General features: G+C 38.5%; 2 protein-coding genes across 34 annotated transcripts in view; one reads left to right on the top strand and one right to left on the bottom strand.

Annotated features, from left to right (window-relative positions):
• BICC1 (BicC family RNA binding protein 1) overlaps positions 1 to 22,136 on the top strand; it is a 318,114-nt gene extending 295,978 nt beyond the window's left edge. For 7 of the 12 annotated variants that reach the window (XM_078345931.1, XM_035266223.3, XM_054243033.2 and 4 more), the window contains 4 exons: positions 4,750 to 4,906; positions 8,426 to 8,586; positions 11,208 to 11,307; positions 19,513 to 22,136. In XM_078345931.1, coding sequence (XP_078202057.1) covers positions 4,750 to 4,906; positions 8,426 to 8,586; positions 11,208 to 11,307; positions 19,513 to 19,643 — 549 coding nt within the window. In that variant the 3' untranslated portion in view covers positions 19,644 to 22,136. Of the gene's footprint in view, positions 1 to 4,749; positions 5,044 to 8,425; positions 8,587 to 11,207; positions 11,308 to 14,352; positions 14,432 to 19,512 lie in introns of those variants that run through there. The other 5 variants (XM_078345934.1, XM_078345933.1, XM_078345932.1 and 2 more) reach the window with 2 other exon arrangements.
• Positions 1 to 23,847, bottom strand: part of LOC128929302 (uncharacterized) — a 397,062-nt gene that overhangs the window by 47,429 nt on the left and 325,786 nt on the right. For 6 of the 22 annotated variants that reach the window (XM_078345946.1, XM_078345945.1, XM_078345944.1 and 3 more), the window contains 3 exons: positions 10,680 to 10,822; positions 6,003 to 6,196; positions 4,751 to 4,882 (listed from right to left, as the gene is read on the bottom strand). In XM_078345946.1, the coding sequence (XP_078202072.1) occupies positions 4,871 to 4,882; positions 6,003 to 6,196; positions 10,680 to 10,822 (349 nt within the window). In that variant the 3' untranslated portion in view covers positions 4,751 to 4,870. Of the gene's footprint in view, positions 1 to 4,709; positions 4,883 to 6,002; positions 6,197 to 9,940; positions 10,823 to 17,790; positions 18,470 to 19,561; positions 19,781 to 23,847 lie in introns of those variants that run through there. The other 16 variants (XR_008475537.2, XR_008475534.2, XR_013524976.1 and 13 more) reach the window with 10 other exon arrangements.

The raw sequence follows: 23,847 nt of genomic DNA, 5'->3' as shown, positions 1-23,847 counted from the left end.
ATTTGGCTGTTTTGTGTATACTTCTCAAAGTTCTCCTGTTGTGTTTTTCAGCTCCATAAATTTATTTAGGTTATTCTCTAAGTTGTTTATTCTCAGTAGCATTTCATCAAACCTTTTTTCAACATTTTTAGTTTCTTTGCATTGGGTTAGAACATGTTCTTTTACTTAGAGAAATTTGTTATTACCCACTTTCTGAAGCCTGTTTCTGTCAGTTCATCAGACTCAATGTCCATTCAACCTTGTTCCCTTGCTGGTGAGGAGTTGTGATCCCTTGGAGGAGGAGAGGCATTCTGGTTTTGGGTGTTTCATCCTTTTTGCACTGGTTTCTTCACATCTTTGTGGATTTATCTATGTGTGGTCTTTGTAGTTGGTGACTTTTGGTTGGGGTCTCTAAGTGGACATCCTTTGTGTTGCTGATGAAGTTATTTCTGTTTTTTAGTTTTCCTTCTAACAGTCAAGCCCCTTTGCTTTAGGACTGCTGGAGGTCTACTCCAGACCTTGCTTGCCTGGGGATCACCTGCAGTGGGTGCGGAACAGTAAGGGTTGTTGCCATTTTCTTCTTCTGTTATCTTTGTCCCTGAAGGAGACCCACCAGATGTCAGCCTGAGCTCTTTATGAGGTGTCTGTTTGGATATAGGGGGGTCGGCAAGCTGCTTGAGGAGATGGTCTGTCCCTTATAGGAGCTCAAGTGCTGAGCTGTGAGCTCTGTTGTTCCGTTTGGAGCTGCTGGGCAGGTATGTTTAAGTCTACTACAGTGAAACTCGTAACTGCCTTTTTTTCCCTGGTGCTCTGTCCTGGGAAGTTGGAGCTTTATTTATAAGCTCCTGAGGTGCTGCTGCCTTTTTTCAGAGATGCCCTGTCCAGTGAGGACATAGCCTAGTCACAGTCTGCCAGCAGAGGCGTTTCTGAGCTGTCATGGGCTCTGCCCAGCTGCTGTGTGAACTTCCTTGTGGTTTTGTTTGTAGAGGTGTGGTTAAAACTTTTTGGTATTGGCAAACGCCCTTCCCCCCCCGACAGAGCTGGACTGTCCTGAGTTCAGCTGTGCTTACTGTGAAACTCTCAATCCAGAGCATTTCAGAGTGCTGGTCTTTGTGGGGTGGGACCCACCAAGCCAGATCACTTGGCTCCTTGTTTCACTCTTTATTTCAGTTGAATGGGCAGCTCTGTCTTCCAGGTGTTCCAGGTGCCAGTTGAAATGGTGCCCTGATTTGTATGAGTTTTTGTGTGGAGACCTGCTGTTTTGGCCAAAACAGCCATGCTGGAGGCTCATGGTGCTTTTCTTCCTGGAATGTCCTGGCATATGTGCAGTAAAAACTTGTTCGGAAATGCGATGATCACTCACCCTCTGCATTCTTGCTGGGAACTGCACTCCAGAGCTGTTCCTATTTGGCCATCTTGGATCTTCCCTCCTAATCTTTTGGTGGTTGTTGTTAGACACAGGGTTTGGCTCTGTTGGCCAGGCTGGTCTCAAACTCCTGACCGCCAGTGATCTGCCTGTGTTGATCTCCCAAAGTCCTGGAATTACAGGCATGAGGTTCTTTTAAATTTTTAAATTTTGTTTAATATTTAAATGTTAATCTATTTACTTATTTATTTTGAGAGCATGTTTTGAGACTGGCTTATTTTTGTATTTTTGGTAGCATCAAGTTTTTGCAATGTTGCCAAGGCTGGTCTCAAACTCCTGGGCTCAAGCAATCCACCCACCTTGGCCTCCAAAAGTTCTGGGATTACAGGAGTAAGCCACTATGCCTGGCCAGTTCTTACTGATATTGAATGGCTATTATTTCCAGTGGAGGACTTCCTCTGTCCTGAAGGAAACAAAGGGCTTGCTGAAAGATGAGATTATGTTTATGAATGCTTATTAGTGGAAGTATTTCTGTACATTCAACCTAGATATACTTTTTTATATTCAAAGGAATATCTTAGAGTATTATATGAACACATAAGAATTTAAGAAAATAGTAGTGATTATCTTAAATCACACTCCTTTAGTTCATCCACAATTTTATTCAATCCCCACAAACTCCTAGTGAGGAAACAGGGGCTCAGAATGGCTAAGTGTCTTACTCAAGGTTACTTACACTCCCCTTCTTAATGATTTAACCCAAGAGAGTCCATAGCAAAGGGTGGTATGTAACTTATCTAGAGCCATGTTGCCATACTTTATGAACTTAAGAATCACTTGGAGAGCTTAATAATCTAGACTCTTCTCCTAGGATCTCACTCAACAGGTAGAGTGAGAACCTTATATCTATCTGTGTTTTCAGCAAGAACCTAGTATAATTGGGATGCATGTGTCCCACAGGAAGCCCTGCTGTAAAGGGATGTAACCCTATGAGGGTAAGGGCAGGAAAAGGCATAGAAGCCCACAAGGCTCTTCCACTCCAGTACTTGCCCAAAGACATGTAGATCCAAGATCACTTTCTGTAGGCAGAGCTGTGCAGGGTCCCTGACACCATGGCTGAACTTCTTCCTATGGCTTTTCTTGCTTTGGCTATCTTGGGCTAGTCTGCCCCATCATCCTGGCTGGTGTCTAGCAGCCTGACACTCACATTGAAATTTTGGAGAGGTCGTGGGTGAAACCTGCTGGATTGGAGCATGGGTATTAACCATGTAATTTGCTTTTCTTCACTGTTTTTTTAAGTGCTACTAATGGAAAGACATGATCACTTTTTGTTTGTTTTTATGAATGGTGGTGTAGATTCTCCCTGGTATGAAAGTTAGACTTGAGCTTTTCCTCACGTATCCCAAATTCTTTGAAATGGAAGAAAAGGACCCCTCACATAGCATGGTCTTATATTCTGCAGAAGTGGCTACCTGCATGTGTGTGTCTTTTCCATTATTCTTCCATAGCTTGAAAGGACTAAAAATAGGGCATTCAGTGAGGATTGCCTCTGTAGATTAGGAAGAGGGGAAGGGCCTGGGGAAAAGTATAGAGGGAGATTTTTATTAAAATAGCACATCTATGCTATGGCACTAGTGGTTTTAAGTTGGAGAGTAGCTAAAAACACCTTCCTTTTTCCTACTCTTTTTCCTTTTCAAAAGAAAAAGCCAGATGCACAAAGAGAATGCCTATGTGTAAAAAGACAAGCATGTTTAACCAATAGGTCCTGATGGGTGAGGGCTGCTTACTCAGTGTGCCAGGGACCAAATGTTTCCTGCTGTAGCAACTTTGCTTGAGGCAAGAATTTGATACTTCAAACTCTGTATTCAGTATTATTGAGAAGCTCAGCTTGAGCAATTTTTTTCCAGTTTTAGGGCACTTTGAGAAATTAATTTCCAAGAGATCTTTTTGATAAGAAGCTTTTTTGTTTTATCCAAGATTCTAAAATATGACCCTATCCCTGTCTTCTTATATTGGATTACCAAAAGGCAAACAAAAGGCTGATTTTACCTGCAGTAAATCTGCCTCATCAATAAAGCTACAAAGAGGTTTGGGATTTTCCTTTTCTTTTTGCCACCCATCTCTTAAAAGCATGAGTAATGATCACATAGAGCAAATAAAAACCTGCATTGAGAATCAAAGAGGGCTTTCAATTCTCTAGCACTGATAGTAATGAAGTTGTTCGATTATTTTAAATCTTACAAATCTAGGAGTAGAAATTTCAAGATATTTTTTCAAAGATATACAAATAAAGATATTTTCATTGGAAATGCCAGTTTTTGGTTTCAAACTTCATTTTCCTATACCCATTCCCAAAAGTTAGCAAAGGTATTCCATAGTTATAGGGAAAGGAATCTTTGAGATTAATTCAGTAATTCCACAAATACTAAGCATCTTATGTTAGTTCCAGACACAATTTTATACACTGGAAATACATTGCTTGAATACAAGGTTGTTGCTTTCACAGATGGAGCTTTCTGGTAGGTAGAGAGAAACACAAAACAAACAAGAAAGCTTTAGGTAACAAGATCCTCTGTTACATAAAAAACAGCACTGCTTTAGATTGGGTGGTCATAAAGCAGACCTTATGAGCAGATGACATTCAAGTTAAAACCTAGATGGCAAGCAATGGCCATGATGATCTAGGGAAAGAGTAGTAGGCCAAGGGAACAGCTGGTACGATCATCCCAGAACCAGCTGGTGAGTTCCTGGAGCAGACGTGGGTAGGGTTGGGGAGCATCAGAGATGAGATTGGAGAGAGGCAGAGGCTGGATTATGGAGCCTGTCAGTTTATGGTAAGGCACAGTGGAAATAAGTTATAGGACTTTACACAGAGGCATGTTTGTTTTAATTTGCATTTTAAGAAATCAGTCTTGTTGCTTTATGGAAAATGGCTTATGGGGGATGAGCAGCAAGAATAGAATAAAGTGGTCCTTAGGGAGGCAGTTGGGACATTGTAGAGGTAGATAGAAGTGGGCAGACTTCTTGTGTATCACAAGGCAGAGGATCTTTGCTCTACCATGTGGAAGATTTGCTTTGTGGTCTCCAAAATTGGAAGGAGTCTCAACACTCTTCCAAATTTTATAGAAGGGATTATACTGGGAGATCTCAGAACTCCACCTCATAATCTATCCCCATAATGAAAGAACAAGACTGCACTGTGTAAATTACCAGGTGTCCTTGGTGGTGCAGGGCAAAGGCTGTAGGCAGGTACCACAGCCTTCCTGGGAGTCAGCACTCATGAGTAGCTGCAGTGGTTGGCAAGAGAAGTAAATGGCAGTGGTGTGATGGGGATGCTTTTCTCCTCCCACCCTGAGAAACCCACCTGATTAAACATTTCCTTATCTGGCCTTGTCTGTTTACAGGGCTCATCAATGTCCCTTTCACGATCCAACAGTCGCGAGCACTTGGGAAGTGGAAGCGAATCTGATAACTGGAGAGACCGAAATGGAATTGGACCCACAAGTCATAGTGACTTTGCAGCTTCTATTGGCAGCCCTAAGCGTAAACAAAACAAATCAAGTGAGCTTTGTGTTTTATTCACACTTTTTGGTATACCCAGTTTAGAATGTATTTGAGTTGGAGTATCACTGTGGCCTCTCTGACTTCAAGTGCTTGGTGTAATTCACATGCCATCTCATTTGTGAAGACGTCCTCGTTTCTCCCAGTGAAGCAGACCACCAGAAGCAGGCCACCTGGTTCTCTCCTTTCACTGCATTTTGTGCATGCTTTCACTCTAGCACTTGCCATACCAAAGGGTAATTATTTATCTACGTATCTGTATCTCTTTGTGGAATTTGTGCTCCACCAGCCAAAGACCATATTCATTCATTTTATAAACATTTATGAAGTGCCCACATGTCAGGCATTCTGTTCTGTTCTGCCTTATTGGTTACCTCTTCCCTAATACCTGGTGGACTGTCTGACACTTTGTAGTAGGTGCTCAGTAAAAATTTGTGAAAGGAATGCATGAATGTGTAATGCACACACATCCATCCAGGTGATAACGAAAAGACAAGGATGTAAGAAAGTTGAGAAGCCAGGCATGGCAGCTCTCGCCTGTAATCCCAGCACGTGGCGAGGCGAAGGTGAGATGATAGCTTGAGCTCAGGGGTTTAAGACCAGTCTGGGCAACGCAGTGAAATTTCATCTCTACTAAAACAACAACAACAAAACCTGGGAGTGGTGGTGTGCATGTGCCTGTAGTCCTAGCTACATGGGAGGCTGAGGTGGGAGTATTGCTTGAGCCCAAGAGTTTGAGGCTGCAGTGAGCAATAATTGAGCCACTGCACTACAGCCTGGGTGACAGAATGAGACCCTGTCTCAAAATTAAAAAAAGTGGTTGAGAAAAATGATTCAATTAGCATCTTAAACCATTGAAGAAAGAGTGCCTAGTGGGTGGCTACTAAAGGTGAACAGCAGGGTTTGAATTTGTAAATGGATGTTGCTGAATTAGCATAAACAGGAAAAAAAAATTACGGAATCGGGGCTCTGGCTTTTAGCAAATCTGACTGTAACTCAGCATGAGCCCATTGTTTTATCTACATCAGCACCCATACTCCTGGACTGTATAAACAGAGGAGAGCTGACACTGTCATCACAAGCTATGCCCCAATACCTTTTTGCAGGGGTTTTGACAAATCTGGAATCCTGAAACACGTAGAGTATTTGAAGACTCCTTGAAGAAAGGCAGTCCAGCTGAGCCTGGTAGACACTCAGTTGTTATGTTACTATCGATCATGTCCGGCTGTGTTGTCAGGAGTCTCAGATTTGAAAGAAGTAAGCAATCAGGAATCAGGTTGTTGGCCAAGTCTAAATAAGAAAGCACGGTCAACTCTCTCATCCCTAAATGCACTGTCAATAGTAGCCTGGAGACTTTCTATTAGTTAGTGGCTGGATGCTCCACCACTGACAGTATGATCGAGCTGAGAGTCAGGCTGGTGCCAGGCACAGATGGAGGGGTGTAAATGATGCCCAGTCTCTAGCCCAAGATACATTCATTTGGTGCTTCTCTTTATCTCCTGTCCCTTCATTTAACATTGGATAATTAAATTGACTGTACCAGTTTGAACTGATGTTCAGGATTAAGACGGAGGATACATTAATAAAAAGAAATGATTAATGAAGAACAGTCATTTGGGTTTCATCAGTTTTTTAGGGTGTAGGGAGTTTAAGAGACTGTAGAAACTACAAGTAGTTAAGAACAAAAACACTAAGTAAAAGTAAGTTATAGGCGATTTTGAACATTTATCACTATGAACATTTTATTTTTAAGCACTTGTTTTTAAAAATTTTACTAATTTAACCCAACATATGTTAAGATTCCTTTTAAATGTGTAATCAATATAAATATTGAGATCGCTTACATTCTTTCTTAGGTTGTACAAAGTCTTTAAAATCTGCAGTGTTTTTTGTACTTACAAAGCGTTTTCATTCCCATTAGCCTCATTTCAGGTGCTCAGTAGACATATGTGGCCAATGGCTACTGTATTGACAGCACAGTTGTAGATAATTTCTCTTAACACCCTTATCAAGATCACCAATGTGTTCCATTTTCCCTGGGCGTCCCTATTTATACCAGTTGCTGCAGCATAATTCTTAGTAACTCTTTTACTCTCAAAAAAATAAAAAGTAAATGTATCATTTGAACTATAAATTGTATGGGCAGCCTTATAGCCACTTTCATGTTGTCACATCCAATGGTCACTCACCGCAGTTTGCTTATTGCCATCCGCTTTGTGTCACCTTTGACCTGGTACCTCAATAATCACTCCTCCTCAAAATGTTTTTATGACTTTGGGGCCTCTGCTTCACCTGTAAATGGTGGAGTGTCCCAAGGCTCAGTATCTTGGGGTTTGGTTTTGGGTCCTTTCTCTACACATTTCACCCCAAGAGATAAACAGCTATCTTTATGAAAAAAAGAAACCTTATCAGGAAATGCCTTCTGCTTGAGGATCATAAAGGACATCTCAATTGGGAGATGAAAACAACTGGAGAAAGCAATCAGTGGCACCCAAAACAGTGCAGAACAAGATTTCTAGGTTTGGCAGATGCACGGATCTCCAGAGTAGACTAGATGGATCTGATTGGCTTTGGTCAGTGTCGTCCTCCTTTACCTCTTTGGGAGTCTCTCCTGAAGCCACATCTTTAGTGTAAGAAGACAGATTTCCCACACAGGCAAGAGCTCTGGTCTGGGAGGTAGAATGCCTGCACTCTGCTAAAATTTCCATGGCACTGTGTGTGTGTGTGTGTGTGTGTGTGTGTGTGTGTGTGTGTGACTTACTTGGCATGGTTCAATAGTCCATCACCCAGCCCTGCTTTTCACTGGGTCTGTGAGCCACAGTATGTGGATACCTTTGCCCACCAAAGCAGTTGCAGAACCAAGGCAAAATTCAGCATTGCCATCTTCAAAGGTTTCCCAAGAGACAGATTTATTTTTGTCATAAATTAAATCCAGGAACCCCAGCATCATTCCTATCAGTTGATACATTACTCTTAATTTTGGAAGTGTGCTGTTTTGTGACCTTGCTACCCAATTATATTTTTCTACAGAACAGGATTTATGTGTTGCAATGTCATACAATTCCTTTCACCAAAGGAAAACGCAGCTGTAGATACACAGAGCCACCCTGCCATCCAAAAGGGGCCTGGACTTGTAATAACTTTCTACAACTTTATTTTGTCCCAGGGATCCTTTTTCCAGCTCCTCATTTAATTCACATCAAATCAATTATAAACAACAAATGCTTCTGACTACTCAGGGAGAATATGATGAATGATTATTAACTACAGAGGCACTGTTGCTGAATTTCTGCCTCCCAAGTGGAGCCTTTTAAATGGCAAGAGCCTTGCTGAAAGCAATAACCAGTATTTCCTTAATGAAAAGCCAATATTTCAGTAAAGGATTGCTGTATTTCTACAGCTACTGCTCTATTCAGCTGAGCAATGAAATTTGAAATATTTAGGTGATTAAAACTTTTCATTAAACCGTGTTCTCTCTGGGCATTTACACTTCAAGCCTGTCTCTCCTTTGCCTTTCAGCGGAACACTATCTCAGCAGTAGCAATTACATGGACTGCATTTCCTCGCTGACAGGAAGCAATGGCTGTAACCTAAATAGCTCTTTCAAAGGCTCTGACCTCCCTGAGCTCTTCAGCAAACTGGGCCTGGGCAAATACACAGATGTCTTCCAGCAACAAGAGGTCAGTCATCATTTATTTTCCCAGGTATCTTTGCTTTGGTTGTGTGTATGTTGACTTCTAGAATGAAGTCACTTATTGACCCATGAGTATGCTTTCACTGAGCATTTATTCAAGTCTCATAGCTTGCTCTTGCTACTAAGAAAAATGTCATCTCATTTCTTATTTAATGCAGCTAGTAAACACAGGATAGCAGAAATAGAGAAAATCATACTTTCAAAAAATGTATACTAGCTAACAGTTTTAGCAATAAAACCCGATTGATATATTGATTCATAGGAATTTTTGTAGTCACAGCTCCCTTAAGGTCAGCAACAAGTCTGTATTTAACATGATTTCATTTTTGAATCTGTTACTTTTAAGTGCCACAAATAAAGATAAGTAACAGCATCTGAAATATCTCTGGCTATTTTTGACTCAGCCTGCTCATACTGAAGTCTGTTCTCACAGAATATGTTTTTTTCAACATGTTAATTTATTCATTAACTAACCATTTGGGTTTTACCTAAACTGAGACAGAACTGCGATATCTTCTGAACAATCACAACCATGGATTTTGGTCAAACTGATTAGCCATATCCTATTATGTACTGGTATAATGGAAAGAGGCCTTGGGCATGATTCTTCTTAACAGCACTCATACTGCTGGGGCACAGCTAGCCCAAAGTGTCAGAAAATTAAAATGGTTCTATACATTTGTATCTTTGTCAAATCAAGACATGGTCCACGTTTGATACTACTTGGCTTATTTTAATACTAGAGAACATCTGATTTAGTCAGTAATTTCTAGGCATGTATCAGTTAATAAAGAATCTATGGCTTTTATTAGGTACTTTGTATCATAAATTCAATGTACTGCCCATGGTCCAATAAATTATTAACCTTAAATGCTGAGAATTTTTGTTTTTTACCCTGAAAGAGCAATTGTAGTGTATATTAAATTTCAGGACATTGATTTTTTTGTTTCTCCTATGTCTGAGTTAGTGTTCCCTTAACCTCTCCTACATCTGAGTTAGTTCATTTAGCCAAGAATTTTCTAAGATGAATAAACCCTTCATAATCAGTGCACTAAAGAATATATCTATTTAGTCTTGCTGGTTAGATGAGGATAGCTGATTGGGAAGCTAAAAAGCAGAAGTATTTTAACATGTCCAGGCACAGAAGGTTAAAAAGCAAGAGATTGAATATTATTCAATGATATTCTGGGTTTTCATCTATTTCCTATTTGAAGAAGCATATTAAATTATAGGTATTTCTTATTCCAATTACACCAAGAAGGAAGACAACAAGAAAGTATAAAGCCAGAGGGACTTAATTTAAGATTTTATAAACTACAGCAGGAATCAGCAAACTGGTCTGCAGGCCCACTGCCTGATTTTGTAAATAAAGTTTTATTGGAACACTGCCATATTAATTTGTTTACATGTTGTATAAGGCTTTCTTCCAGCTACAACAGCAAAATTAAATAACAGCAACAGTGACAATATGGCCCACAAAGTCCAAAATATTTAACATCTGGTCCTTTAAGAGAAAGCTAGGGAACACTTGAGCTGAAGAGTCTGTTATGGAATTTCTGAAAACATCTTTAGAACTGTGATAAATGATGGTCTAGGGTTTTCTAAGATCACATCAAAACAGGACAATTTAAATTATCTTCAATATCATTTAATAAAAAGTTTTATCTGTTTGTGGTGTGTTGAAATTTGGTAATCTGCTTCTTTCATGTATGATATTTTCTAATACTCAGATGTGATTTAACAAGATTCCCCCATTACGTAACGTCATGAGATTTAATTTATTGTAAGCATGTTGAGGATTCATTTATCAACTTTCACAGATGATGTATCAACATGCATTATTATTAACCATAGCTGCCAATTAGCCTCTTTGGTAAGCCCAGTGCTTTATATCTGTAGTTATAGTGAATGCTCACAACAGTTCTGCAAGATATAGTATTGTCCACCCTCTCTGTGCCCATAGCTAGTAATGGCACAGTTGGGGTCTGAACCTAAGTCTCTTTGGCTTCAGAATCCATTGTCTTTCTCTTCTTCCACACTATCTTTAAAGGAAGGGTGGGGAATCCTTGGGCAGTTTACCTTCATATTTTGTTTCTGATGCCAGAGAGTACAGTTTTATACTTTCTGCAAATACTTCTTTTGTATCCCTTTCTGTGATAGTTTGCTGGGTTGAGCCAAGTGAACTGCAGGTCTGATTGTGTCTGGGAATTCTTCTTTCAATCCTATGTAGGACACAAAGAAAGATACCATCTGTTATTTAGTTTCTTCTTATAAAGATACAGTTAACCAATTCAAAATCCTAAGACATATTTTTTCTTTCCTGAACAGATAATGTTCTTCCTTTTATCAGTTCACAAAAATGATACAATCTTTTTATTTTCTTCTTTGCTGTAGTTTCTAGGATGTTCATAGCTAAGTTTTCTGCTAGAATTATCACTTCTATTTCACCATCTTTCTTAATTCTTGTTTCTTAGGTTTGTGCTACTACCTTTCTTTTATGGAAGTAGGCAGAGCATAATTAATAAGTAAGTGTGGTAACAAGTTGATCCTACAGTGAGAAAGAAACTAAGTGATATATTGGTTATAGATTGACCTTTCTACCCACAGATCGATCTTCAGACATTCCTCACTCTCACAGATCAGGATCTGAAGGAGCTGGGAATAACAACTTTTGGTGCCAGGAGGAAAATGCTGCTTGCAATTTCAGGTGAATATAAATATTCAACTTATACATTAAAATCTGAATAATCTCTGCCAGTGGTCTCAGCCACTGGGTTGGTTCTACCCAGTAACCACTGGCTTACTAATCTGACACCTTGGTGGTTGTGGTTTTAGAGGGTTTTCTTGTCAACAGTGTGACAAATGCTGAGAATATCTTACTTTTTCATCAAGGCATTGCTTGAAAACCTGCCTTAACAAGGGTCGTATCTGAAAACAGATCTCTTCAGAAAGATCTAACCAAAATCACCCTATGCAGAACATGAAAATGGGGGGAAACTCCTCTTTGCAGTTGTGTTAAACAGTAATCATTGTATTAGTGAATAATCATTCTTGATTGGCAGTTATGTTTCAAATATGTGTGTCCTTGCACACTGACCAAGATCATTGCACTGAAAAGAAAAGAATGCTGGTTGCAATAGTGTGGAATCTGGCAGTGTTACTTGTCTTAATCTTCTTAGTTTCCCACTGTTTTAGTAAAATTTATGAGTCACAGGACATAGTATCCTGAAGATAGTCACAGGATGAAGGAAAATAATGTCTACCTCCCTAGTCTACTTTCTTTTTGCCTCTGTTGCATGTATGTTTTAGAAAATGCTCTATACATATTTATTGGGTGCCACTCCTTTGAAAGGAATTGAGCCAGATGATGAGTCAGGAGTTGGCAAATACATAGTAATGAACCTCAAAAAAGTGTTTAGAGAAATATGCAGAAATTCGAAGGAGGGAATGGGATTAATTTTTGAAGACTTTCCAATAAAGTTCTTGAATGTCAAATTTATATATGTCCCAGTCTCAGAAAGATAGACACCAAGGGCAGAAGCCAAGTGTTACGTGCTGTGGAAAAAATGAATGCTTCTTCAGAACACTGAATTTGCAAGCTGTGCCTCAGTGAAGCCAATAGTTGCATCCAACTGGTGAAAGTTCATTGCAGACAGCATTCACTAATCAGATCAGCAGAAAAAATGTAAAACCTCAGTGGTTTTCCATTTTATCAGCATGTTGCATGTCCCACCCGTCTTCCCATAGGAAATCTTTATCTGAAGCAGACATAGGCACAGCATCTTTGAAATAGGAGTGGAAATTCAGCCATTGAGCTTCCTGGTGGCAGTCTATTAGGTTCTTCTATGGATAGAGTTCTACACTCATCAATTTTACCAGAACTTTTAAAATTTCTTCTTGGATATACTGTGTTTACCCAAGAGGCTCTATTAATGGAACTCCACAGGGAAGATGTGTAATTCCTGCTCGTAAGATTATCTTGGTATAGTGAAAAGAACACTGGATTCAATAGGAGATCTGGGCCTTACTTCTGCTAAGTCCTGAGTCCTTGAGTGAGTTGCCAAACCTCTTTTGGCTTTGGTTTATTAATCATGAAGGTGGATTGGAATACATGATTGTACAAAGGTCACCTTCTATTTCTAAGATCTATCCTTTCATGTGATATCATCAGGCTTAGTGAAAATGAACAAAACTCTAATTTTATTACTTGTTCTTTCTTTTTTACCATCTATGATAGTAATTTAAAAAATGTATTTGTTTTCCCAAAAGCTCAGCCTCAGGGGGCTATTCCTAGACTCAAGCTAACTTTCTAAGTTTTCATATTCTTTTATTAATTTTCAAATGAAATTTGCAAAAATACTGTTTAAAATGTGATTAACCTGTGTATTCACCATACCTATACTGTTGAAATATGCCTACGGGCCAGCAATTTTATACCAGGGCAGGGTATCGTCCAGAGCTCCATGATGTTTCACTAGAGATTCATGGAATGGCAGTGGGGATATACTGAAAACTAGTTCCTTTTTAGGTGTCCCAACCCAGTTCCTAATTCTGTAAAGCTTTTAGCAACAAGCAGATAGCTGTAAATACATTCATGGACATAGATATATTCCAGAGTAAAGGTACTGATGATCTATCAGGATCCTTTGTGTGAGAGGTTAGATGGGAATAAGAAGGGTTTCAGGTTCTCTATTTACATATATATATATATGTTTTCTTTTTTTTGAGACGGAGTTTCGCTCTTGTTACCCAAGCTGGAGTGCAATGGTGCGATCTCAGCTCACCGCAACCTCCGCATCCTGGGTTCAGGCAATTCTCCTGCCTCAGCCTCCGGAGTAGCTGGGATTACAGGCATGCGCCACAGTGCCCAGCTAATTTTTTGTATTTTTAGTAGAGACAGGGTTTCACCATATTGACCAGGATGGTCTCGATCTCTTGACCTTGTGATCCACCCACCTTGGCCTCCCAAAGTGCTGGGATTGTAGGCTTGAGCCACTGCGCCTGGCCGTTTTCTAATCATTGTCTTCTTTGTCGTTCTACTGAGGCTGTATACTACTTCTGCAGACTTCCTCTCTCTATGGGGTTCACCAGGTCCTCTTGCTTTTTAAAGGGAGTTTGAGACTTTGACTAAGATGCCTTATGGGTGCTCTGCACAGCGTAAAGGACTTAAGAATAATTTTATCTTTGTTGAGTGCATTTGTTTGAACCTGGTAAATTTTCTCTGAAAGCAATCCATTTTTATTGAGAAAATTCTTCATCAAAAAGCTGCTTTCTCCAATTCAACTTATCTGATAACAGAGATATCCATTTATAGTCCCAGAACATTCTGTCTCCCTATAGATGGATGCAGTATAGCTGAGCAGTCTTGACTCACATTTGTCTTATGGTTACAAATTGGTTAGATACAGAGTTTGCTCATCCTTTTTAAATTTTGTAGATTTTTTACTTATAATCTGAGTTATTCTTTTAGTATAAGGTTTTGTTTTACTTTTAATCTCGGGCCAAAATATATTTATTTTAATGTTATAGCAGTAGATGAAATTTATCTCTAATGGAAATGGATCAAAGTGTAAATTTGATCCCTTTTTCCCCAAATCCACTTTTCTGGGGGGAAAATTCACAGATTTCTCACAGATTCGCTGTGTGTTGGTTAAATATACAGGGACTCAGTGAAAGGATGTTTAGCATCCTGTTGACAGGCTTCCCACCACGGCCTCAGGTAGATCTAACATTTCCCGACCTATTCTTTTAGTTTGTGACTCTGTTCAGATCCGCAACAAGATCCTGAGAGCTGCCAGGATTGTGTGAACCTTGGAATTTCAAAGAAAAAGGTTGGTATTTTCCCAAACCATCCCTTAGGCTTGCTGAAATATTAGAGGAGTTTTTTTTTTTTTAATGATAAAGCAAACAAAAATTCTAAAATCTCTTCAGTAGGACTTGACCTTGATAACCTCACTGGAAGATTTATCTCTGTGCATCACATTTTAAAACATACATATGTATTGTCTTAGAAACTGTATTGGTTAGGATTGGCTTCCCTTGTGATCATTGCACCGTTTCAAAGATCTAGCTCATTTGTTTTTTTCAGGATAAAGTTTTTAACATTTATTTTGAAAAACTGTTTTAATGGCCCAGTTGTTGTCATGTCTCAGTTATACATGTTATATGTGTGCTAAGGGAGAATGTTGTTTGGCCCCATTCTTTCTTTGCGTAAAATGTCCGTCATGTCCAAATGTCCACCAAGGGAATTGTATATTATTCCCCTGTGAGAAAATGGAGGCTGAAGATTGTCCCTAGCTTGAAGATGATAAAACTTTTCCAGGCTGTGTACTTAAGGGGATTCATTTATTCTTAATGTTTCTATAAGTTTAAATATATTCAATTCTGTCTTGATTTCTGAATTTTGAAGGGCCGTGTTTGTTTTTGTTTTTATGAAGAAACATGTATCCAACTTTTAATATGAATGTCATTGCCACTCTTTCTGGAGAAACTTGAAACAGCAGCCATCTGTATGCATGTCTGCATGTGTCTTTTGCTTATAAAGATACCTTCCTTGCTTCTTCAGAGTGAAGCTGGGTTTTTCTATTTAAAAAGTAAATTTAGTATGCTAAAATAGGAAATAAAGCTCTGTTATCTGGCATACTTGGAACTATCGCTTTCTCAGATTTGTATTCCTGATGCCTCTGTTGGTCTTCTTTGTCCAGTGGGTCACTGAAGGCCATGGCTTCGGGCATTAACCTTTGCATGAGGCATGTGAGGTTTCAGCTCTGTCATTTAGTACCTGTGTGGGCAAGTGACTTAGTCTATTTTTTAAATCCATTTTCTCATCTGTAAGATGGAGAATGGTAATATTATCTATCCCTTAAGGTAGACTTGAATACAGCAAAATAAATGTAAAGTGCTTGTCATACAATAAGCCTAATGGATCATTATTTTTCTTCTCTCCTAAGACCTATATGTGAACAAAAGAGAGATGTCTCTACTGTTGCTTTGACCATACAGGGTAGGCGTTTACATTTTGGAAGACAGTGGAGTAAAATGTTAAGGGTGTTGGTCATCTTCCAGAACTTGGGCATAGGAGCGTGTCTGTTCATATGGCCATCCTTAACCCCATGCAGTCTGTTACAACCCGAGTCTGTCTTCAGCATTACTGTAGGTTGCCATATCTTACATGTAACTTCACAATTTAAAGGGGGTTGATTGTGTGTGTGTGGTTGAAAAAGTACTGAATACCATGCAAATATAAGGTGAATCACCTGCTCTAGCAACTCAAAAAAAGACAACTTTCAGCAAATCCATTACATAATCCCTCTATTTTAAACCGAATAAATTTGAGGGTATTTGCATTTGTTGGCTACCAAAACCCTAATTTGCATAGTCTGATGATTCTGTGTACTTGCATGAGTTTGTCAGAAAAAGTTACATCAGTGATTTTTGAGGTGGGGTGGAGGTTGATGCATGGTCATAAACAAGGGAGTCTATTTCAATTAACTTTTTACCTTTGCAAACTAAACAGTGTTTTCAGAATACTCTAATTTCTTTACAATTCAAATAGGGCACCTCAGGTTTTCCCTGAAATTTTAGATTCAGGTATTTACTGTTTTTGAGTAATTTTCTAAGCTGTTGTGATTTTTTTTTTACTAATTTTTATTCAAAGAAACCTACTGATATGCTTCTTTCTAAAACTATTTCTGACTTAAGAAGAATAGGCTTTGTGAGTAGGCAGAGCCATGGGGGCTGTAGAGTAATACAGTTGACCCTTGAACAACATGGATTTGAACTGCACAGGTTCACTTATACACAGATTTTTTTCAATAAATTGGAAATATTTTTGGAGCTTTGTGACAACTTGAAAAAAACTTCCAAACTGCATATCCTAGAAATATTGGAAAAAAATTAAGAAAAAGACATCTCAGGAATGCATGAAATATATACAGATACTAGTCTATTTTATCATTTACTACCATACAATATACACACTTATTATATGTTAAAAGTTATCGAAACCTCACAGACCATATATTGCACCATTGGCAGCAGAGAGAAATGTAAACAAAGACATTTTAAATCATAACTGCATAAAATTAACTGTTACGTATAGTATTACTGTAAGAATTTCATAGCCACCTTCTATTGCTATTGAGTTGAGCTCAAGTGTTGCAAGTATCTGCTTAAAGCACGGTACAACACTAACATTCTCCATGTGAGCAATTAATCTCTCCAGTAAGTTGTATGTAACAGTTAAAAGTGATCTCTCACAGTTCTTGGGTATTTTTGATTGTGTTTAGTACAATACCATAGACCTTGAATTACACCACAGGACCCACATAAAGTGCCACTCACTAGTTCTCAGAAGCAGAGACAAATCATGACATCACCCAAAAAGCTGAATTTCTTGCTATGTACCACAGATTGAGGTGTGTAGCTGCATTGGCCCACCACGTCAAGATGAATGAATACAGCATAATGACTATTTTTTAAAAGAAAGGAAAGAAAAGGAAATTTGAAAAGCCATTGCTGCAGCTACACCAGCAGGTACAAAAGCCTTGCACTTTTTGCAAAATACCTTTTTATCTTGCATTGAAGATGCAGCTTTTAGAGTGGGTGCAGGATTGTTATAAAAAAGCATACATATTGGCTCCATGATTCAAGAAAAAGCAGTCATTATATTACAACTTAAAGCAAAAAGAAGGTGAAGAAATTAATCACAGCAAAAGATGGTATGATAATTGTAGAAAGAGGTTTGGCTTAACAAATATGAAGATAACCGGAGAAGGAGCTTTTGTCAACCAAGAGGCAGCAGATGAGTTCCTAGATATAGAAAAGAAAATCCTTGAGGAGAAAGACTGTACACCTGAACAGGTTTTTAATGCAGATGAAAGTGCCCTATTCTGTAAAAAAATAAATGCCACAAAGGACCTTTATTAGTACGGAAGAGAAATGAACACCCGAATTTCAGTCAGGAAGGGATAAGCTGACTGCTGTTTTGTACAAATGCAGTCATGTTTATGATCAGGACTGCCCTTATCTATAAAGCTGCCCACCCTTGAGCCTTAAAGGGAGAATACCAGCTGCCAGTCATTTGGTTGTAGCACAAGAAGACATGAATAACAAGAATGCCTTTTCTAGACTGGCCCCATTGATACTTTTTCCCTGAATTCAGGACAGAACTTGCCAGTAAAAGACTGACACTTTAAGTCTTTTTTTTTTTTTTTTTTTTGACATTGGATAATGCCCCTGGCCACTGAAAACCCTGTGCATTTAACAGAGTCGCCAAAGTAGTTTACTTGTCTCCAAACACAAGGTCTCTAATCCAGCTTCCAGATCAGGAGGTCATAAGGACCTTTAAGGATTGTTAACACATGGTACTCTATGGAAAGGATTGCCAAGGTTATAGAAGAGAACCCCAATAGAGAAAACATGAAAAGCTGGAAGCATTACACCATTGAAGATGTCATTGTTATAGAAAAAGCCGCGAAAGCCATCAGGCATGAAACAATGAATTCCTGCTAGAAAAAAACTGTCCAGATGTTGTGTATGACTTCACAGGATTTACCATAGAGCCAATCGAGAAAATCATGAAAGAGATTGTGGATGTGGCAAAAAAATAAAGTAAAGGTAAACGGTGAAGGATTTTAAGATCAAATCTTGGGGAAATTCCAGAGCTAATAGACAACACACCAGAGGAATGAACAGAGATGACTTGATGGAGATGAGTTCTTCTGAACCAGTTCCAGATGAGGAGGAAGACATAGAAGAAGTAGTGCCAGAAAACAGCTAACGTTGAACAGTCTGGCAGAAGAGTTCCGATTATTCAAGACCGCTTCTGATTTTCTTTTTATGACATGAATTCTTCTATGATACAGGCACTGAAACAACAGTGGAAGAATGACTAGTACCACATAGAAACATTTTTAAAGAAATGAAAAAAGCAGAAAATGGCAGACAGAAATTATGATGTGTTTTTGGAAGGTTATACCAAGTGTGCCTGCCTCTTTTTCTATCACCACTACCTCTTGAGCCTCTGCTATCCCTGAAACAGCAAGACCAACCTCTTCACTTCTTCCTGCTCCTCCTCAACCTACTCAATGTAAAGATGACAAGGATGAAGACTTTATGATGATTCACTTGCACTTAATGAACAGTAAATAGATTTTCTCTTCCTCTTGATATTTTCTCTTAATTTATTATAAGCATGCAATATAAAATACATATAACATACAAAATGCGTTAACTTACTGGTAATGCATCTGGTCAACAGGCTATTAATAAAGTTTTGGGGGAGTCAAAGTTATACATGGATTTTTGACTTTATGGGGCAGGAAGGGGTTGGCCCTGCAGCCCCTGCATTATTCAAAGGTCAGCTGTATTCAGGGTGCTCCTCCACTATCCTTGTGTTTAGGTGCGGGTCTTCTTTTCATATCTGACTTTAATAACTAAATGATTGCCATGTTTGACATGGGATGAGTTCAGTAGCTATAATAATTTTCCATGCCATCAGTAATACGTCTTCTCATGTGCCTTTCACGAGCTTAGATTGTTCTCTTTGCCTCTGAAATGACTTTGGAGTAGGTCAAACTGTTTAATTTGGTTAGAGAGTTCTGAGAATGATATATCTTCCATTATAGTTTACAAACTATAATAGAAACTATTTGCTGTCTGGAGTTTACAAATTGCAGTAAAAAGTATTTGCTGTCCTGAGTTCTCTAGACTATCAATATGCCTCCTTTAATACCATACTTTCTAGTGTTTCAGAAATGCCTTGACCATCAACTTAAAGTTTTCCCTTTGCTACCAGACTTGACTTTCCTCAAAAAATCTACCACATCACCATTTTCTGAGCTCTAGTGTGTCATCCTGTATATACATAGAACTACCCTTAAGCTCCTAACAAATCTCTTTTTCTCTCTAGAACTAAATAAAAACCGAAGAAGGCTTTTTGAATCGCCAAACGCACGCACCTCTTTCCTGGAAGGTGGAGCAAGTGGAAGGCTACCCCGTCAGTATCACTCAGACGTTGCTAGTGTCAGTGGCCGCTGGTAGCAGTGCCCTCTCGGCACATGCCAGCCAACTAACTATAAAGGTGGACACAGGAGATTTGTGAACAGCCTTCACAGCACACCGTCCTCAGCACTCTGGGTGTCTGGTATCAGGACCAAAGCATCTTATTCGCACCTGTACTTTATGGCAAAAAGGAAAAAAAGAGAAGATGTTCTCATGATGTCATACAAAACGCCAAATGTGGATTACTTTAAAATGGCAGTTGGACAGAATTTGCAATATGGGGATAGGGCTTTATTTCCTGTTTTATTACCTATATAACATATGCACTGATTTTTTTTTAATGAAGGATGAATTGACATCTGGGATGCCAGAAAACTTAGAAGTTATTTTGTTTGCTTGTTTCATTTTGGTATTTGGGGATTTTTAAAAAAATAATCAAAGTGGAATTTTCTGGTACTGCTTTAAAATGAGTATTGCGGTCTTTCAGCACTTTACACGTTCTAATTTCTTGTCCTGTGGAAATTCTCACTGTCTCCATCTCTCTCTCCCATTTTCGTGTCACCAAATATGTTGGTACAGATCAGATTTAGTCACATTTTTCTGACTACATCAAACTTTCATTTGAAATGGTACTGGATCTTAGTTTCTGTGCAGAGTACTCCATGGCTTTGGGAAATGTAAGTGAGTTCACTTGATTCTGGACCAATTCTGTTTCATGTATGTTAGCATCCTAGAAACACTTAGCAATGGACCTAGTTCATGGTAATAGGTGCAAAGAAAGACCAAATGGACTTTGCAGTATTAACCCTTTGCAGTCGTCATATTTAGCTGCTGCCTGTAATGCTAAAATGATTTTAATGGTTGTCTGGAGGCAAGGGGCTGTTTTTTAGTATATTGCCACTAAAGGACATTTATTTATATCAAACTTTTATTTTTAGATATTATAAGCATACAGTACATAATTGATGAAATTGATATTTACTAGAGATTTATGGTAGAGAGTGGATGACATTCAATAACTGGAGCCCTAGATTGTCACTTTATTTAAAAAGACAAAATCATCTGACAAGACAGCACTGTTGCCATTATGAGGAGAAACAGATTACAATCCTTATGTACATGTTAGCTATGTTCCATATGGCCACAGGACTCTAAAACCCTGTCTGTCTGCTTGAAGTAGACTTATGTTTGTTGAGAATGAACAGGCTTATTTGAGTCTCCAGGGTGGCAGTTTATAAAGGTAAGTAAGTTCTGAAGGAAAAAGATGTTTAAGTGGCTAGATTCATTATTACAATGTTATACTGTGAAAGTCCAAGAAATCAGGCAACATTGTTTCCTGGGTCTTTTCAGAGACCTTAACGGATTTATGAAGTGTTTTTAATCCATGAAGAAAATCACTAAAGTGCCTTTCTTTCTTCAAAGCAATATTATTTCCAAGTATATTAATTTGTTAGAAAACTTTCCCATGGGAAATGTTAAGTTACCTGTACTGTAAAGAGTTATTTATGTTCAGTAGTCAAGATTTTCTACATGGACATAAACCACTCTCATGTGCTCTCAGTAGAAGGCATTAGATAAGCATATACAAGAGTTGGGTTCTTTTATACAAACATGGGATTAGAAATACTTGGCTGGCATTTTTTCATTGCTGAATCACACCATTAAAGAACAAGAACTGAAGAGGCATTTTGTACACAGAAAAAAATTTCCCTTTAAAAAATGGTATTGGCTACTTTGAAGGCATAGATAATGGGCATGTCATAAAACTATCAGTTATAACTGGCACTGAGGGCCTGCCGTTTTTAAACTAAACTAAGCCTTATCTGCTTAAGGATGTTGAACAAAATCACTCCCTTTAGTCATCCTGTGCATATGCGTACAAATGGTCTTGTGGATCATGTGACGAACATCCATCTTATTTGATTGTATTAATGCATCATGATAAACATTTAGTACAGGTTAATTCCAGATTTGTGTCCTGTTCAACAACTCAGGACTCTAAATGTTGTTAGGTCTTTATTAAGACCTTCCCAGATAATAATCATTTGGAGCTCTTTTCCCAGCTCTCTACCATGCATTTGCAACAGGAGGAAGATGGAATGAATATGCAGTATTAAGTTGATGTAGCTTTTATGAACAGTGCTTTGATATGCCAAAGGGAAAACTGTCCCACTTAAATTAGATTAAATACAGTGGCTAAAAATAAAAACACTGGAAATTATTTCTCTCACTTTCTCTTGATGCAATGAAGGGAATATGACACTACAGTATACAGAGTTGTTATATGATGCACAAAATATTTTGATGATTTGAATAAATGTTAACTTTTAATCTCTGCCTTAATAATGACTGACTGGTTATCTGTAAATATAGAACAGATACAGATTGTATTTTTGTGTGGGTATTTGTCCTTTTAGTGATTTTTTTTTCCCCAAAAATAAGAGATGGAATTAACATTGAAAATGGGAATTTTTTTCTAACCAAATCAATTGTTACATGAAAAATAAATTTATATAACCCCTTTGTATTGTTCTTGCTAGATGAAATTGTCTTTTTTTTTAAAGAAAAATCTTTACCACATAAATTCAATGCCTATCTTTGTTTTCTAAGAATTTTTTTTTTTTTTTGGCTATTTTTGGCAAAGTTGAAAGACGTTTATGCAGTAGAATTGAATATGCATTCTGTGGCCTCCTGTTTTGCACTGACATTCCTCATTTTCAACCAGAAACTAAAGCATTTTATTTTAGTCAGCGAATCCAGGACCAGTCATCAATCATTGTTTCTTTGGCCACCCATAGGTACATACAAAAGAGTAACATAGATCAGGTTTTATTCTTGTTATTTCTTTCTTTTATAAAGACTCAAGTGTATGACTGCTTTGACAACCCCATCCATCAGCAAAGACTGAAGTGATGCTGGGCTTTTTGATCCAGGTACCCCTTTCAGAGTCTGCCATTGTGTTATCTGTGTGTTTACCACGCCGTGCGTTCAGATGCTCACTGGATTCATGCTCAAACGGAACTGACACTCTTATTCTGAGATTTTGCTAAACCTTAAAGAAAACCTAGCCTCCTCACATTATGCCCCCAGGGATATTTCCACTTGAATTATCTATGCCAGTGGTTCTCAAATATTGTTTCTAGAACAGAAATTCTTTTGGTAGTTGAAATCTTACCTGTGACCTAATATTAAATTATCTATTTACTTATTTGGTTCATTATATACATATTAATGACACGTAAATATTTAGAAAGTATCAGGCCCTGGTCTAGGAACACTAGTGAATGAAACAAAATCCTTTGCCATCCTTGAAACTGAATTCTAAATGGAGAAAGGTGTGGCACTAAAGCGGGAGAGGTTGGAGGATGGAACATCCCCACCCTTCATATGGGCCTCCATGTGTTTAGCACACTCCAAGGGGACTCTAGGGAGCTCTCTAGAAATCCATTTTTAACAAACCTGTTTGTTAAAAGTGGCTGGGCACAGTGGCTCATTCCTGTAATTCCAGCACTTTGGGAGGCTGAGGCAGGCGGATCACATGAGGCCAGGGGTTCAAGACCAGCCTAGCCAACATGGTAAAATCCCATCTCTACTAAAAATACAAGAGTGAGCCAAGTGTGGTGGTGCACACCTGTAATCCCAGCTAGTTGGGAGGCTGAGGCAGTGAGCCAAATCACAATAATTGCACTCTAGCCTGGGAGAAGAGACTGTCAAAAAGAAAAAAATCCTGTTAAAAGTAACTACCATATTGAAACAAGCCTGTGCTTTCAAATGTAAAATATTCCTTCCTCTCATTCTCCCTCCCTCCCTATCTCTAGGTTCCACAGGATTTAAGCACATTCTGAAAAGGATTGTGTGGCCCAAAGTGTTATGTGCCAGTGATTATAGCTACACCCTATGATGATAATGGTAGGGGACCCATCGCTTCTTAGACTTGACTCCAGGTGACTGCAGTCTTTAGAAATCAAGTTTGCCTTAAAAGAACATGATTTTTGTTACCACCAAGAATACTTCGAGAATGCATTAATACTTGGAAGTTAATTTCAAATGTAGACCTCCTGTAAGACACTCAATAGTGGAATTTTAAATAAGAGTCTCCTTAGATTACTGTTTCCAAGGGAACTTCACTCCGTTGGCTATATAAATCCTGGTATATACTGTAAAATTGTCTCAATTTATGGCTTACTTCATAATTTTGTGAATTCAAATGTACTAAAGTGCATTTAATTTTGATAATCTGTTT

Source organism: Callithrix jacchus, chromosome 12 (genome assembly GCF_049354715.1).
Source record: "Callithrix jacchus isolate 240 chromosome 12, calJac240_pri, whole genome shotgun sequence".
Classification (NCBI taxonomy): domain Eukaryota; kingdom Metazoa; phylum Chordata; class Mammalia; order Primates; family Cebidae; genus Callithrix; species Callithrix jacchus.
This window is presented reverse-complemented; position numbering and strand designations above follow the sequence as displayed.